This window comes from Macrotis lagotis, chromosome 1 (genome assembly GCF_037893015.1).
Source record: "Macrotis lagotis isolate mMagLag1 chromosome 1, bilby.v1.9.chrom.fasta, whole genome shotgun sequence".
In the NCBI taxonomy this organism is placed as follows: Eukaryota; Metazoa; Chordata; class Mammalia; order Peramelemorphia; family Peramelidae; genus Macrotis; species Macrotis lagotis.
The window spans coordinates 847,045,118-847,060,629 of NC_133658.1; the positions used below are offsets into that span (position 1 = coordinate 847,045,118).

At 45.3% G+C, this 15,512-nt stretch overlaps 1 protein-coding gene across 1 annotated transcript; it reads left to right on the forward strand.

Moving 5' to 3' along the window:
* Window positions 1-8,350: 8,350 nt before the first annotated feature.
* Window positions 8,351-13,608, forward strand: GJB3 (gap junction protein beta 3). Its single transcript, XM_074217497.1, has 2 exons — window positions 8,351-8,440; window positions 11,023-13,608. The coding sequence occupies exon 2, from the start codon at window positions 11,054-11,056 to the stop codon at window positions 11,873-11,875; it is 822 nt and encodes a 273-aa protein (XP_074073598.1). The 5' UTR covers window positions 8,351-8,440; window positions 11,023-11,053; the 3' UTR covers window positions 11,876-13,608.
* The last annotated feature ends 1,904 nt before the right edge of the window (window positions 13,609-15,512 follow it).

Sequence of the window (15,512 nt, forward strand, 5' to 3'; positions counted from 1 at the left end):
GACTCACCCCCACACCCTCAGTCTACCTCTGGGTTCCCTGTTTCCTGGGACATCTTGGGACTTTCCTTTGACTTCCTCACCTGCATCCCGGGTTTGTTGTTACTCAGTCATGTCTGACTCTATGATCCCATCTGGGATTCTCCACAGACCCCAGTTTGCCCATTTGCAACCTCAAACACCAAACCCTATGCTGAGCAGGAAAGGAGTGTTGGCAAGGATAGGAAAGACTGTTCTAGGCTCAATGAGGTTCTCAAGTCTTCCTGATCTCCAGGGACAAGGTGTGTTTCCCTTAAGAGAAGAAAGCATAGAAATAATTTTGGATAGAACCCTTCTCCTTCTCCCTTCACCCCAATCTGGTCAAAGGAATCTGACTCTGCCTCAGAAAATTCCTAATGAATCTCTGACCCCAAAGAGACCTCAATCTATAGGTAACCTTCCCTAATCTTCAATGTGAGGGGGAGACATTGCCACACCCTTGGCGAGTCTTTGTCTTCGGGAAAAACTCCCAGGTCATAAGTGGGTGTTGAGGGACTCTTCAAAGGTGCACCCTAATGGGAGGAGGTCCCTGGAGCCAAGGGTGGGACCCCTTCAGAGTGAGATCAGGATATAGGGGTAGGCCTTTTCAGATTAGATCCACACCCAGAATGAGGGCTGTAAGGAGTGAGTGGGAGAAAGAACTAGATGGCCTCTCAGGGCTCCCTGAATTGGGGTACATATGACTTCTTGGGTCTTCCCAGGGTCTACAAGGTGCTGTCATACCCTAAAAGCCAGTCAGTTCCCTCCTGCACCATTCTGGGTTTGGGTGGCATAGAGATCTAGGTACTTCTTCCTGAGGAGTCCTGAAGGTTATTAAGATCATGCGCAAGCCAGACTTCCCTATGCACTGAGGGGCTGGACTTCAGTCCTTCCGCAGAGAAAGTTACATTCCTGATGGGGATGAGAGGGACCTAGGGCCAGAAAGGCATCTCAACCAACCCCCCCAGGTTCTCAGGCCTCGCAGAGTGTTTAGGTTCCTAAACACAGCTATTTTTTGATCAAGGTAAGAATGAGAACTAGAGCCCTCTTCATTCTTCCCACCCCCTGGAAGCCCTGATCAAATCAGATCAAGCACTAGGGATACAAAGACAGTCAAAAATAGTCGCTACTCTCAAGAAGCTAACATTCAGATGTTTTGGTCAGGCTCCTGGAGTGGGGAGGAGTGTCTCTATCTCTCCATCTAACTTGCCACTGAACACACACACACACACACACACACACACACAACATTGCATCTCCAGATTCCTAGCTTTTGCATTAGTTACCCCCATACCTAGACTCCTCAACCTTGCCTCTGGGCATTCCTGGCCTCCTTCAAGTCTCAACTCAAATCCTACTTTTCCCAAGCCCTCCCACTACTAACACCTTCCTTCTGAAAACACCTTCACCTTACTAAGCATCTATCTGTATAAATCTAATTAAAGTGTGAATTTCTTAAAGGCAGGGAGTATTTTTGTCTTCCTTTGTATTCCCAGCACAGTACTTCATTCATAGTTATTTGTCCTTCATTCTTGAAGAAGACCATGACATCAAGGAGGTGATACCATGACAAGCAAGTGCATTGGATTTGAGTGAGGGAATCTAGTGTTAAGTCACTAACTAGCCTCACTGTGTCCTCTGGAGCCATCTGAGTCCAATGGCCAGATAGAGATCAACGTGATTAGAGATGGTCCTGAATGAAAGACAGGCAAGGATTAAGTGAGTTGCCCAAGGCCATACAGCTAGTAAGTGTGGCTGTCTGAGTCTGAATTTGAACTCAGGTCCTCCTGACTCCACAGCTGGTACTCTATCTACTCTACCTAGGTGCCCAGTTCATAGTATGGACTTGACTGTCCTTTCTGGCTCTGACCTTTGGAGACACTGAGCTGACCTTTGGAGACACTGAGCTGATGTCTCTTCATTTCATTTGAGTTGTTTAGCCTGGACAACTTCTCCAACTTTGACATTTTAAGAACCCCTGAGTTTACCCTTCATAAAAGCTCCCTGGACCAAAGTAGATCCCACCCTCTGTATGTCTTTGTTGCTGGTCTTAGGGAGTTGGCTATGATTGAAAAATCCATCTTGCTTGCAGCTTCTTTGAATCTGGCTCAGTTGGTCCTGTAGGATGGAGTCTCAACACCCAACCCATGCTTTCCCAAGACTTTCTAATTTGCTAAGACCTGCCAACACTTGTCTTGGAAAAGCCAAGGCCACCACCCTGATAAAGCAAGGCATCAGAAAGAGACTTCAGGGAAGGCTTACAGAAGAGATAGAAAACAACACTTCTTTTGTAGTGTCTATTATGCACAGGAATACATACAAAGTTTAGATAAGGCTCAGTCTTTGCCTTCTTGGAGCTCTAGGGTTAAGATGCAAATCCACACAACTACTTTATATACTTTTATATATATGTGTGTGTGTGTGTGTGTGTGTGTGTGTGTGTGTGTGTGTATGTATATATATACATATATATATGTATATTTAGTTTTTTGCCCAAGGCCACACAGCTAGGTAATTATTAAGTGTCTGAGGCCAGATTTGAACACAGGTACTCCTGACTCCAGGGCCGGTGCTTTATCCACTGCCACCTAGCAGTCCCCTACTTTTATATTTTTAAGAAGCAATTAGTAAATACTTAGTTCATACTTAGTTCAAGCATTGTGCTTCAAGCTAGGGGGACAAAGACAAAAGATAAAATCATCCCAGACATTCAACTGGGGAGTAAGGGGGTGGGGGGAAGGGTCAAGGTGAAAAGGAGGGAATAGTGTTACTTGATAAATAAATAAATAAATAAATACATTTTTACAATCATGTATTAAGTACCTACTATGTGCTAAATACTTCATAAATATTATCTCATTTGATCTTTTTCGCAACCCTTTGAGATAGGTGCTGTCTTTAACCCAATTGCACCGTTGAGTAACTAAGTAATAACAGTTGAGAAACTGAAGTAAGCAAGTTAAGTGATTTAGCCAGAGTCACACAGATGTTGATGCTGTTCAGTCCTTTACATTCCTGTCTTACTCTTCAAGATCCCATTTGGCATTTTCTTGGCAAAGATACTGGAGTAGTATGGCATTTATTTCTTTATCTCATTTTTCAAATAAGGAAACTGAGGCAAACAAGATTAGATGATTTGCCCAGGGTCACACAGCTAGTAAGTGCCTGAAGTTGGATTTGAATTCAGATCTTCCTGAATCCAGACCCAGGACTCTAGTCACTGTACCATCTAGTTGCCTCATATTTATTTTTTACTTTTCTATTTGAACCTTTGAGCAAAGTATATACCACTCTTGGTTGGTGGAAACTAAGAACTTTGGGAATCAGGAACTATCTCTTATAGCAGGTCTTTAATGGAATAGATAATTCCTATAGGACAAGGTAATAAGAGAAAGTATTCTAGACTTTGTTGGGGGGAGGTGGAGGGAGAGATGTCATTGTTAGCCCTTTGTTTTTCAAGAGGGCCGCTAGCATCACAGAGTGATGTTTTGATTTGTACAGGAACTGGATTTAAATGGGGCAGAGTCATACAAGTCCTCAGACTTATTTTCCTAGAGTCATCGAAATCCAGTGGCAAGACAAAAGTCAGGATAACTGGAGATGGTCCAGGGTGCATCTTGGATGTCTGACCAAACTCTAAGAACTCCACAGATGCTGTTTCAGCTGCCTTCATGGCCGTTAAAACAAATTATTCTCATCTGCCTACTCCACCAAGGGAACTCTTCACGTGCTTGGGAGTAAACATTCCCCAGCCCAACTCACTGATGGCTTTGAAGCCCATCTGTTACCCTCAACAGTCAGGAGATTGATAAGTGGGTTAGAGTGGAACAAAACTAAGTACTATCTGAATGGGGAAGGCTGTTACAGCCTAGGGAGATCAGGGAAGGCTTCCAAGAGGAAAACTGACTACCCCCTGATAGGGGCCCTCAACTCACAGAGAAACAAGGACACCTCAATTTGAAATCAGCAGAATGGTGTTTTGGGAGTGAGATTTCCCGGGGACCCCAACGAGGTCCCATCCCACTGCCATTAGGGATGAGATACAGAAAGGGGATAGAGAAACCAAAGAAAAGAAAAAAACCCCTTCTCTCTTATACTCCTATTCTTCAGCTTTATACCAAGTATGTGAGATGCAGGTGGTCCCCACCCTGCCAGACCGGATGTAGTCCAGGATTTCAGCACCTGAAGCTTCCTAGTCCTACCGGCAACCCATACAGCTTTCCCATTGTTGGCATTTTATTTGTTTATGGGAGGTGTGGGGGGGGGGAATCCTTTCCTTTGTTATAATACATTTAATTACCACCTGTTTCCCTCTCCAAATTTCTATTTCAGTGCTGAAAGAAAAGAAAAAGGATATTCTAGAAAGAAAAATAAACAGGAAGAACATAGTCAAATATTTGAAGGGCTGACATGTGAAAGAATGATTTCTTTTGTTCTGTTTAGCCCCAGCGGGGCTGGGTTCAAATCCTGTTTCTCATACTTGTATAATCTTGGACAAACCATTCTAGAAAATAATTTGGAACTAAGCTCAACATTAACTAACTAACCTGTGGATAAACTTTGAACCAATAATAGCACTACTAGGTTCTCTTCCAAAGAGAACAAAAGGGCCTAACATGTACAAAAATATTTATAGTTTCTCTTTTTGTAGTAGCAGAAATCTGAAAATTAAGGGGACACTCATTCATTAGGGAATGGTTGAACAAATTAAGTAATACTATTGCGCTATAAGAAGTGACAAAAAAGATGGTTGCAGAGAAACCTGGGAAGACTATGAACAGATACAGAGTAAAATGAGTAGAACCAGGAGAACAAATTCATATTAATAACATTTGAAATATTGAAGAATGAGGGGCAGCTAGGTAGCACAGTGGATAGAGCACTGGTCCTAGAGTCAGGACTACCTGAGTTCAAATCTTACCTCAGACACTTAATTACCTAGCTGTGTGGCCTTGGGCAAGCCACTTAACCCCATTGCCTTGCAAATAAAAGCAATATTTAAGAATGCTAATCAATATAATGAGCAGCCATGATTTTAGAAAAATTAATGAGAATGTTGCCCATCTCTAAACAGAGGCAATTGACTCAACATGCAGAATAAAATACATTTTTGATTACTGCCAATGTGAGAATTTGCTTGCATATGATTTGTCTTTTGTTAACTTACATATTTATCATGAGAGGTTTGTTAGCAGTTTCTTTATTAACTTCAGTAGGAAGAAGAAAAGAGATTAAACTTTGAATAAGTCATTTCTCTCTGGGATGCACTTCCTCATCTGGAAAATGAAGGGGTCAGAATTAATGATCTCTGAGGTTCCTTCCAGTCTATGGAAGTCTATGATCCTGATATTACCAAACAGAAGTAATGAGTAGAAATCAAAGAGAGGCCGATTTGGCTCAATTCAAGGAAAAACTTCTCAATAACTACAGCTGTCAGAAACTGGGGAAGACTTGTATGAACTGGTATAGAGTATGGTCAGCAGAACCGCAAGAACAATTCCCACAATGATGAAGATGCATGTAAAGGGAAAAGACATTGAAGACCTTCAAAATTCTTGTCAACACAATGACCACTTAGAATTTCAGGTGACTGATGGTACAGTGTCTCCCACCCCTCAGCAGAGAGCTGGTGAGTGAGAGATAGAAGGAGGCATATATTTATAACACACTGATTTCTTTTTTCTCCACTATTTTTATTTGTTAAAAGGGAAGGGTTCTAAAGGGGTAGATGAATCAAGAATCAATCAATCAATTAAACTGTTATCTATACACCGCTTCAGAGTAGTGTAAAGTACTTTTATACATCATTTCATTTGATCTTCACAATAGCCCTGTGAGGTAGGGACTATTACTGTCCCAATTTTACATCAGAGAAAACTGAGGCATAAAAAGTGACTTGCCCAGGAACATCTAGCTAATAAGTATCTGAGGCACAGTTGGAACTAACTCCAAGTTCAGTGGTCTATTTATCTGTCACTCTAACTGAAAAAAAGAAAAAAGAGAGAAAAGGGGAAAAAAGAGAAAAGAAAAAGGGAGGGAGGAAGGGAGGAAGGAGGGAGGAAGGAAAGGTCAATAAAACATTTTTAATAAGGAAAAAAACTGTCCAATCATGAAATGGGCTGCCTCTGGAGGGTAGGTAATGAATTTCTCACTTGGAGGTCAAGGAAGAATTTGAATGACTGCCTATTAGGGCAATTGAAAAGATTCTTGGCCAACAAGAGAACAAAAGTGGACTAAAAGTTTTCTGAAGCCCTGAGCACTCAGACTGGGGATGCTGATCTCTTGGCTCCAGAACCTTCTGAAGCTAGTGCCCAGTCAGGATTGATGAGAGAGAGGATCAGATGAGGGGGGGAGGCTAGGTTGGAGGTTTGGGTTACACTCTCAGTTCTGCCCACCTCACCCTCATGCTTTCCATCCATGGCTGTGGCAGCATCTACCTGGGCAGAAGAGTGAAATCCTCCACCAAGTAGGAGGGGCAGGGGATTCGGAGCAGTGCCAAGCAGGGGTGAAGGAAGTTTGGGTGAGGCATGTTACCAAGGTAACAAGGAAGGAAAGGGGAGGGTAACAAAGATAAGTTGTTCCCAGCACTCTCCTCCTTCTGCAGTCCCAGGGCCCAGCTTGGTAGGAAAGGTGAGCTAAGAACATCATAAAAGCAAGAGGCCACAGGTTGACCTGAGCTTGGGACAGAGAGGAGTCCCCTGGGGTGGGGGCAAGAGGGAAGGTAAGAACAGTAAGAATGTGAGGTCCTGACACTGGGCCCCAGATGGAGATGCTTTATCTGAGATAGAGAGAGGAGGGGAAGTTAGGCAGGTGTAATTACTCTAATTACTTGAATTCTGACTCATTGTTAATTCAATTCCCTGGAGTCAGAACAATGACATCCTGGTCAGGAAAGCCTGCCCTGTGTCCAAAGGCTCAGATAACCCCCAACCACATTTCCCAGAAAGGGTCATAACCTGGCCAAAGGTCATCAGCAATGACCACAAGGATGACTGACTGCCCTAGCAATCCCTTCTCCAAGCATCATCTTTCACATTCACTCCTTCTGAGCTCTGGGACCCCAAAGGGGGCCAATCACAACTCCTTAAGGAAGAGGTGAGACTGGAGCCGTGCCCTGCCCTACCCCACCCTCCATTGTGCTTTAGCTGTTACTCGGTTCAAGGACAAGGCAGGGGGCTCCTTCCAGAAAAATGTCTCAGACAGTAGCAACCTTTGAACCTCACAATCTCAAGTAGGTGGAGAACTGGAAGAGTTATGAAGCACTTCTATGAGGCCGAAATCTTTAGCCAGAAAAACAGTAAAGAAATTACCTGGGGAAGTCATTTGGGAGCCAGGGGAGTCAGTATGCCCTGAGGTGCTAGAGAAGGCTCAGAAATATAGATAGGAGGAGTGCTCAGAAAAGCCAGCTTTATCATACCAGATCGGACCACTGGAAGGACCCAGGAGGTCTCCTGAGGGAAGAGCTGAAGACCCCTGAAAGGAGTAGGAAACCCCTGAGAGAAGATCTCCTATATCTAATCTCTGAGGGATTGATTGGGAACCCCTGGAAGAGAATATAGAAAACTACTGAGGGAGGGGCTGGGGACCCCCAGATTAAAGTACCTGAAGTCCCTGGAATGGGTTGGCCCAGGTTGGGAAGAAGCAGCAAGTATCAAAACCAGTATCTGAAAAAGTGATTAATTCAAATTAGAGACCTTGATTTCCCATTCAGTCTCAAATACTTCTTCGCTATATTATATGATCATAGGTGAGTCATTTTATTTGAATCCTCATCTGGAAAATGATAATAGTATTGCACTATTGTCCTCAAAGGGATATAATGAGGAAAGTTTTTGCAAACCTGAAAATACTTTGTGGATATGCATAACTAAGGTTAAGAGGGCAGTAGGAATAGAAGGACCATCTCTCTTCTTGAAGTAGAGAAGTGAAGGACTGAGGTTGCAGAATACTGCCTACACTGTCAGACATCACTGGAGTGTCTGTTGGTTTGGGGAGAGGGAATTGGGGGGGAGGGAGAATAGATCACAAGACTGTGATCTAAAACCAAAAAGTATCAATAATTTTCCCCCTTTTTTTTAGGGGCTAGAACTCTAAGCTAGGTATGTCTCGAGGTCCTGGGGAAGGAGGAAGGGAACTTGACATTTATTCCTAGACAGTAGAAAGATGATTTCAAGTGAGGCTTCCTCCCCATCATCTATGCCCCCAGGTTGTAAGGGTCCCAGCCTGGTTACCCCTCATATCCATCAGTCTGTTGTCCCCTTGGGCTGGCCCATTACATGCCTCCCAAATGGGCAGGATAGATCAACCCCGCCCAGAAGAGGAGGGTGTGAGCAAGCTGAGAAACAGAGAAGGTGGGAGGGAGGTTTGTCAAAGTCCTTGGCTCACTTTGTCTCCTTGCAAGATTTGGAAGCCGAGGAGCTGGTGGGTAAGTGCTACTTTGGGGATTCAAGGGGTTAGAGAAATTGGCTGGGGAGCAGCCGCCAGCTGAACTGTCCCTGGTCCCTTCTTTTCCCCTCTTAAAAAAATGGCCTGATTAGGAGATTCTTTCTGGGCTAGGGCTGACTGAAGGAAAACTGATCTACTGTGCTGGGCAAGTGGAGCAGAAGCCTGGGGGAATTCAGAGGGACCAGTTCTCCTTTGCTCTTCTTTCCTTCTAGGAACCAGGAGATGGAGATAGGAAAGGGGATAGGGTTGAGGGGGGGAAGGGGGAGAGGGAGTGGTGCAAGCAAGGAAGGAGGGAGCCTAAGATAAGAAAGAAAGCAGGTACTTCCCATCATCCTACCAAAGGCGTCCCTTGAAAGCAGGTCTATTAGAAGAAGGGTGGGTCCAATGGGGAGCCACTCCATGATCCCCCGTTCTGCTTGTCATTCCTCCATGTGAACTTGAGTAAAGTCACCGAACCTTAAGGTGAATGGGGTTGCTTCTGGACCTAGCTTATTTCCTAAGTGCTGTAGGATTCAAGCTCCTGCTCTTCCCTCCCTGAAGAAAGGGGAGCCTGGATATGAAGCCCCAAACTCTCAAGTGGGTGGTAGGGGATGTTGCCATACTTAGGGCTAGGGCTGTACTCCAGCCTTCTCAGAGCTCAGTGTCTTCCCTGACCCATACCTAATTAGGGTCCAGGGAGAGTAAGTCCAGGTCTCTTGTTGGTCTGTCGGACAGTCTTACATGTTAGCCAAAGCCCAGTGTCTTCTGTACCAACCACTACCCCGTCCCTGACAGCTCAGGCAAAGGAGTCAGAAGCCTAGAACCTGCTCCTCCAGTCCTTGGTAGGGGTTGTAACCTTACTCCGCACCTTCAACTTGAAGGAGGGGAAACCCCGCCTGCTCCCCACCCTCAGTCCAACCAAGGAATTCTTTCCCCGTGAATGTGGACTTTCCATGATTCAGTGTTGGGGGTTTTAAGGGGGTTGGCAAAGAAATCAGGAGGGTGGCAGGGACTACTGAGAAACAACCCCCCCTTTTCAGGAACAACCCCTTGGGACCAAACCAGACCAGCAAAGAATGAGGGACTATGAAATAAGATAGGTCCAGAATCAGCTTCATTCACCTTAAGGTTCAGTGACTTACTCAAGTTCACATGGGGGAACGACAAGTAGAAAATGGAGGACTCATGTAGTGGCTCCCCCTTGGACCCACCTTTCTTCTAACAGACCTGATTTCAAGCGGCACTTTTGGTAGGATGATGGAAAGTGCCAGTGAATATTCATATCTCTAGGATATTGTAGATGTAGAGAGAAAAGGGTTCTCAGAGGTATAAAACAGGTCAGACTTCCTCATTTTACAAATGAGGAAACTGAGTCCCAGAAAGGTGAAGTCTGACCCAGGCATAATTGTCAGAGTCAGAATTTGATCAGGTTGTCTAATGCCAAAGTTAGTCTTCTTTTCATTCTACCACATTCTGCCTGCTCAAAGATCACTAAAACTCAAGAGGGACTAACAGCTAACAGCCTCTGACTTACAGGACCATGTTACAGGACCATGTTGAGGGCCATGTGGTCAACGAGCACCTACCTACAGGTGGGGAGGAAAGAGGAGGGAACATGGAGGATGAATGCAGAGGAGATGAGGAAGTAGAAAAAGAGAAGGGTCAGAAGCAACCTGGACTCATGCTGGGGGGGCGGGGGGAGGCTCACCATCTCACCATCTCAGTTCTTCCTGCTCCTTTTGAAAGGGAGGAAAGTTTTTCTCCCAAAAAAAAAAAATCTCAAGAGGAAGGGATTTGTTTTCCCTTTGGAAGAATCTTCCTCAGTTGTCTTAGGACCTTAGGATCACAGATCTAGAACTGGGAGTGATTTTAGGGGCCATCGTGTCCAATCCCCTCATTTTACAGAAGAGAAAACTAAGTCCCATTTGGGTGATGACTTGTCCCATGTCGGGCACAGCCAGGATTCGAGCCTCAGGCCTCTAACTCCAATTCCAGCATTCTTTCCCCTGCTCATGATGCCACTTATTGGTGCCATACCCCTCACTCCCACATCCCATGTGACACATTTCACCCCCACACACACATCCCAGCCCCAACCCACCCACCCAACACCACACAGTGAACCTCATACACATTGCCCACCATACAGTCTATAAACAGCCCAGCCACACATGAGATACCATACACTAGACTCTCTAGGTACACACCACCCACCCACATAGACATATACACCTCTTCAGGAAAAGCAGCTTCAGGATGTCCCACAGCTGAACCCTCACAAGCATGCATACAACATGTACATACAGATTCACAAGCATACACCAGATATGTGCAGTTGCATAGATGGGGGGGGATGGATAAGGACATCCACTCATCCAGACATTAGAAGCATTGGTGCATTTGCTACATGACCCCCTGCAGTCCAGGATCAGTTCCCAATGCTTCTATCCAGGGACAAGTAATAAAGGTTTTCTTAGGTGGGAGCCCATGGTGAGCCTGCAGGAGTCTAGACCCCTCCAAGATCTTGCCCTGAGGCTGGGACTTGGGCTTCCCCCCAATATCTCTTGTCCTTGACCTTCACAGGTGGGCCCTGTGCCCCCACAGCCCATGAGCCATGGACTGGAAGACTCTGGAGAAGCTCCTGAGCGGGGTCAACAAGTACGCCACAGCTTTCAGCCGGATCTGGCTCTCGGTGGTCTTCGTCTTCCGAGTGCTGGTGTATGTGGTGGCAGCTGAGCGGGTGTGGGGGGATGAGCAGAAGGACTTTGACTGTAACACGCGCCAGCCAGGTTGTACCAATGTCTGCTATGACCACTTCTTCCCCATCTCCAACATTCGCCTGTGGGCCCTACAGCTCATCTTCGTCACCTGCCCCTCGCTGCTCGTGGTCATGCATGTGGCCTATCGGAAGGAGAGGGAACGGAGATACCAAGAGAAACACCATGACAAAAGTGCTCGGCTCTATGACAATGCTGAGAAGAAGCATGGCGGTCTTTGGTGGACCTACCTGCTAAGCCTCATCTTCAAGCTAATCGTGGAAATTGTCTTCCTCTACATTCTGCATACGCTCTGGTATGGCTTCTCCTTCCCCCGCCTGGTGCAGTGTGCCGGAGTGAGCCCTTGCCCCAACACAGTGGACTGCTACATTGCCAGGCCCACAGAGAAAAAGGTCTTCACCTACTTCATGGTGGGTGCCTCTTCCATCTGCATTGTCCTCATCATCTGTGAGATCTGCTACCTTATCTGTCAGAGAATATGTAGGTGCCTACACAGAGCCAAGAGCAAGGGAGCTACTCTGCACTCCCCCTCCTCCAGCAGAGCATCCACCTGCCGCTGCCACCACCTGCTACCATCCCATGGGGGTGTGGAGGCCATGAGCCCAAGCAAGGGGGCAGAAGCATTGCGGGCATCTGCCCCCAATCTGACTCACATCTGACCCAGGGATGGAGCAAGACAAGGAGCCTGGGACCATCTGGGATAGCTGGGATAGACTGAGTAGGGCAAGGTCAACCCATTTTTGTGACTCCAATGGCTCTAATTCCTTCCACCTCAGGGACTGGAAGAGTCAACGTGAGAAAAAAGGATGGATGACAGGGCTTGGGGAATATTCACAGTGCAAATGGGTCCTGGGGAAGTGGTTCCTCTATGGGAGATAGCCAGCCTTATACCCTACAATTGGTGGCTGAAACCAGGAGTGAATTAAGAAAGGTTTCAGAACCTGATCAGAGTAATCCTCCATTTTCCATAACCAAGGCTAAATTATGGTGGTAGTGCTCAAGGGACCTGGCTCTAGCTCTGTGATTCCCCCAAGGAGCCAGCAGGGAAAGGTTTGCAAAGATGGGCCCTTCTCCCAAACCCCACAGGTCACTGGATCATCATCTAAGAGCTCAGATCAGGCCACAGGGTTGCAGGTAATATCAGCAGCCACAAGGCTGCTGAAATGAGATTAGGCAAAGTAGCCTAAAGAGGAGCCAGGAAGGACTTCCAGGGGCTCAGACTATTGTTGCTCCCTCCAAGTTCAATCTGCTTCATTTCCAGGCTTCTTCACTTGAAAGAAGGTCTTCTTTCTGTATTGAAGAGACATACTTCCTTTCCCCTGTCTGCAACCACCATAAAAAACCCAGGGCCATTGAGGGTGATACTCCCACTATGGAGTCCCCATTCTGAAGCCTGGGGTCAGACTTATTAAGGAATTCTTGAAGCCTGTTGGACATTGATAGGTGAGAATGGAAAGGAAAGAATCCCCTTCTGGAATTCAATAAAGTCTTGTGTTTTTCTATAATCATGGGGTCACTCTACTCCTCTCTGGCTAGAAGACCTTGGAAATTCGAAAGATGAGGAATGAGGATGTAGGAATGGGGTACAGGGATAGGGGATGAGGGAATAAGAATATGGGGTGAGCCGATGAGACTGAGGAGGACAGAGACAATAGAAACAAAGGTTATGGGGATTCAGGTTATGGAACAAGAGTATATAAAGATAAGTTCATGTTAATATTATGAGAACAACAGACTTGTAAGGATGGGAAACATGGAAATATGAGAATGGGGGGATGAAAGAGAAGATAGATACTGGTTGTAAGAATGGGGCTAGAATAATAACAGTTGGCATTTATATAATATCTTAAGGCTTTCAAAGAAATCGAATACATTATCTCATTTAATACAGCATTTATACAATGTTTTAAGCTCTTTACAAACACCATCTCATTTTATCCTCACAACAATCCCGGGAACCAAGAGATATTATTATCCCCATTTTACAGATGAGAGAACTGAGGCAGAGGTGAAGTAATTCTATCATACTGATGATACATGCAACTGATGATATCATACAATTCAAAGATGTAAGGATCGAGAGGAATGACTGCTATTAGCCTATTTAGAGACAGATTAGGATGTACCTGATCATTGCATACTGTCATCCCATCTTGTGATTGCCCAAAATTGATGATGTGCTGTGGTATCTTGCTTATGTGGGAGGAATCGAAGTCATTTAAGACCAAGAGCAGAGCAGCAGCTAGACCATCTCCAATAGTCCTGTCTCCTACAAATCAGACTCTGGAATGGAAGACAATGGCAAGTGAGAATGATGTCTTGCACAGTATACCCTTCATCATAATAAATATAATTGTGCAATTCACACCTCTCATCATTCAGTTGGTTGGTGTGGTAGAAGTAGTGGGAATGAAGGCTGTGAGGATAGGGAATATGGCACAAGCTAGTTACAAATCCTGATTCTTTTAGTTGTCCAGGAGAGGGCACCATGATCAAGTTCCATACTTCTATGCTTCCAAATCTATGCACAGCCTACAAGTGGGAAAATTTGGGGAAACTATTATGCAAAAAATAGACAAACTCACCCTAACAACCTTATTCTCTATGTCCACTTATACCTCCAGATTCAACCAGAGACCCAATCATTCCAGGAAACACCAACAACCACATCATCATATAACACACTCACACCACACACATTCAGTCACATACACAGTTCATTTAATTAAATATCTGCCCCTATGAATCCCAGGTATTATGGAGGAAAAAATCAGAGCAAGGAGATCTTTTTTTTTATTTTTGAGGGGGCTAGGAGATCTTTTAAAAATCTTCCAGTCTAAGTCCCTATTTGAACAGAAGAGGAAACTGAGACCCCGAGCTGCCCATCAGATGTGGATAGACAGACGGATGGATGGATGGAGAGAGAGAGAGAGAGAGAGAGAGAGAGAGAGAGAGAGAGAAATATGAATTAGATGTTGAGAGGGCACTAGATTTGGAAAAGAAAACATAGCTTCAAATCATGATCTTACTCTCTGTATGTCACTGGGGAAATCCCTGACAGCTCTGGTTCTCAATTTCATAGAATCACAGAATCCTAAAGTCAGAAAGGACTTCAGTGCCCATTAGTCCAATTGATATCTGAAAAGTGCTGCCCTGTAAGACTATCCAACAAGGGTCTATCTAGCCCTTTCATTAAAAAGTCCAATGTGAGGGAACTAGCTATCTAACAAGACAGGCTGTTATACCCTTAGGAAGTGTCTCCTCATATCAAGTCTAAATTTGCCTCTCTGCTATTTCTACCCATTGAGCTGGTATCTGGCCTCAGAGACCAAGCAAAGCAATTCTGCTCCCTCTTCCACCTGACTGTCCTTTCAATACTTAGAGACAGTTCTTCCTGCACCTTCTTTGCCCTAGGCTAAACATCCCCAGTTCCTTCAGTGGATCCTCAGGGACTTTTGCCATGTTTGTTACCATCCTCTGGGTCCTCTCCACTTCATAAAGTCTCAAGTTGTAACATGCGGCACCCAGAATTGATCTCTACTCCAGGTGTGGTCTGACCTGGGTAGTGTATAAGCAGTATGATTTCTTACTCCTTATTCTTTAAAGCTGTACCTCTCAATACAGATTCAGTTATCAAAAGAAAGGGGTGGGCTAGATGACCTCGGCGGTCCCTCCTAGCTCTCAATCCTATAAGAGAAGACTCTCTATAATGAAGCAAATAGAACTGTTCTGTCATTGATCTGGCATCCCCTAGAGGAGGAAACTCCTTATAGGGATGTAGAACACTCCCTACTCTGCAAGTTAGAGAGAATCACCTGGAGCTTGTAGAGGCTAAGTGACTTGGACAGGGCCCCATACTTAGTCAGGAACAGGTCTTCCTGGCTAGAAGGTCAGTTGTTTAACCATCACACCACACTGAATCTCATCCCAAGGAGTCCAACCAGCACAAAATCCTTCTTACACAAAACCCAAGGTCTCACCCCAGTCTCCCTCTCACTTTCAGTCACGCACAGGAAAGTCCACTAACAGCGTCTCTTTTAAGCATTTATTCAATCCCACCCTTTTCTTATGCACAATGACACGCCAGGTATTCTCACATGGTTTCACTCCCAGATGCATGCAGTCTCTCTCCAATCTGCTCCCCTCACATTCACGCCCCATCTATCATGCTGACTCACACACTGTCACACACAGGTCCTCTCACACACTCACTTTGACTCATGCAGTATCCATCCATTCATCCCTCCCTCTTAGCAAAGCTGATCCTCCCCACCCCTCTACCTTTATCTGTGGGAA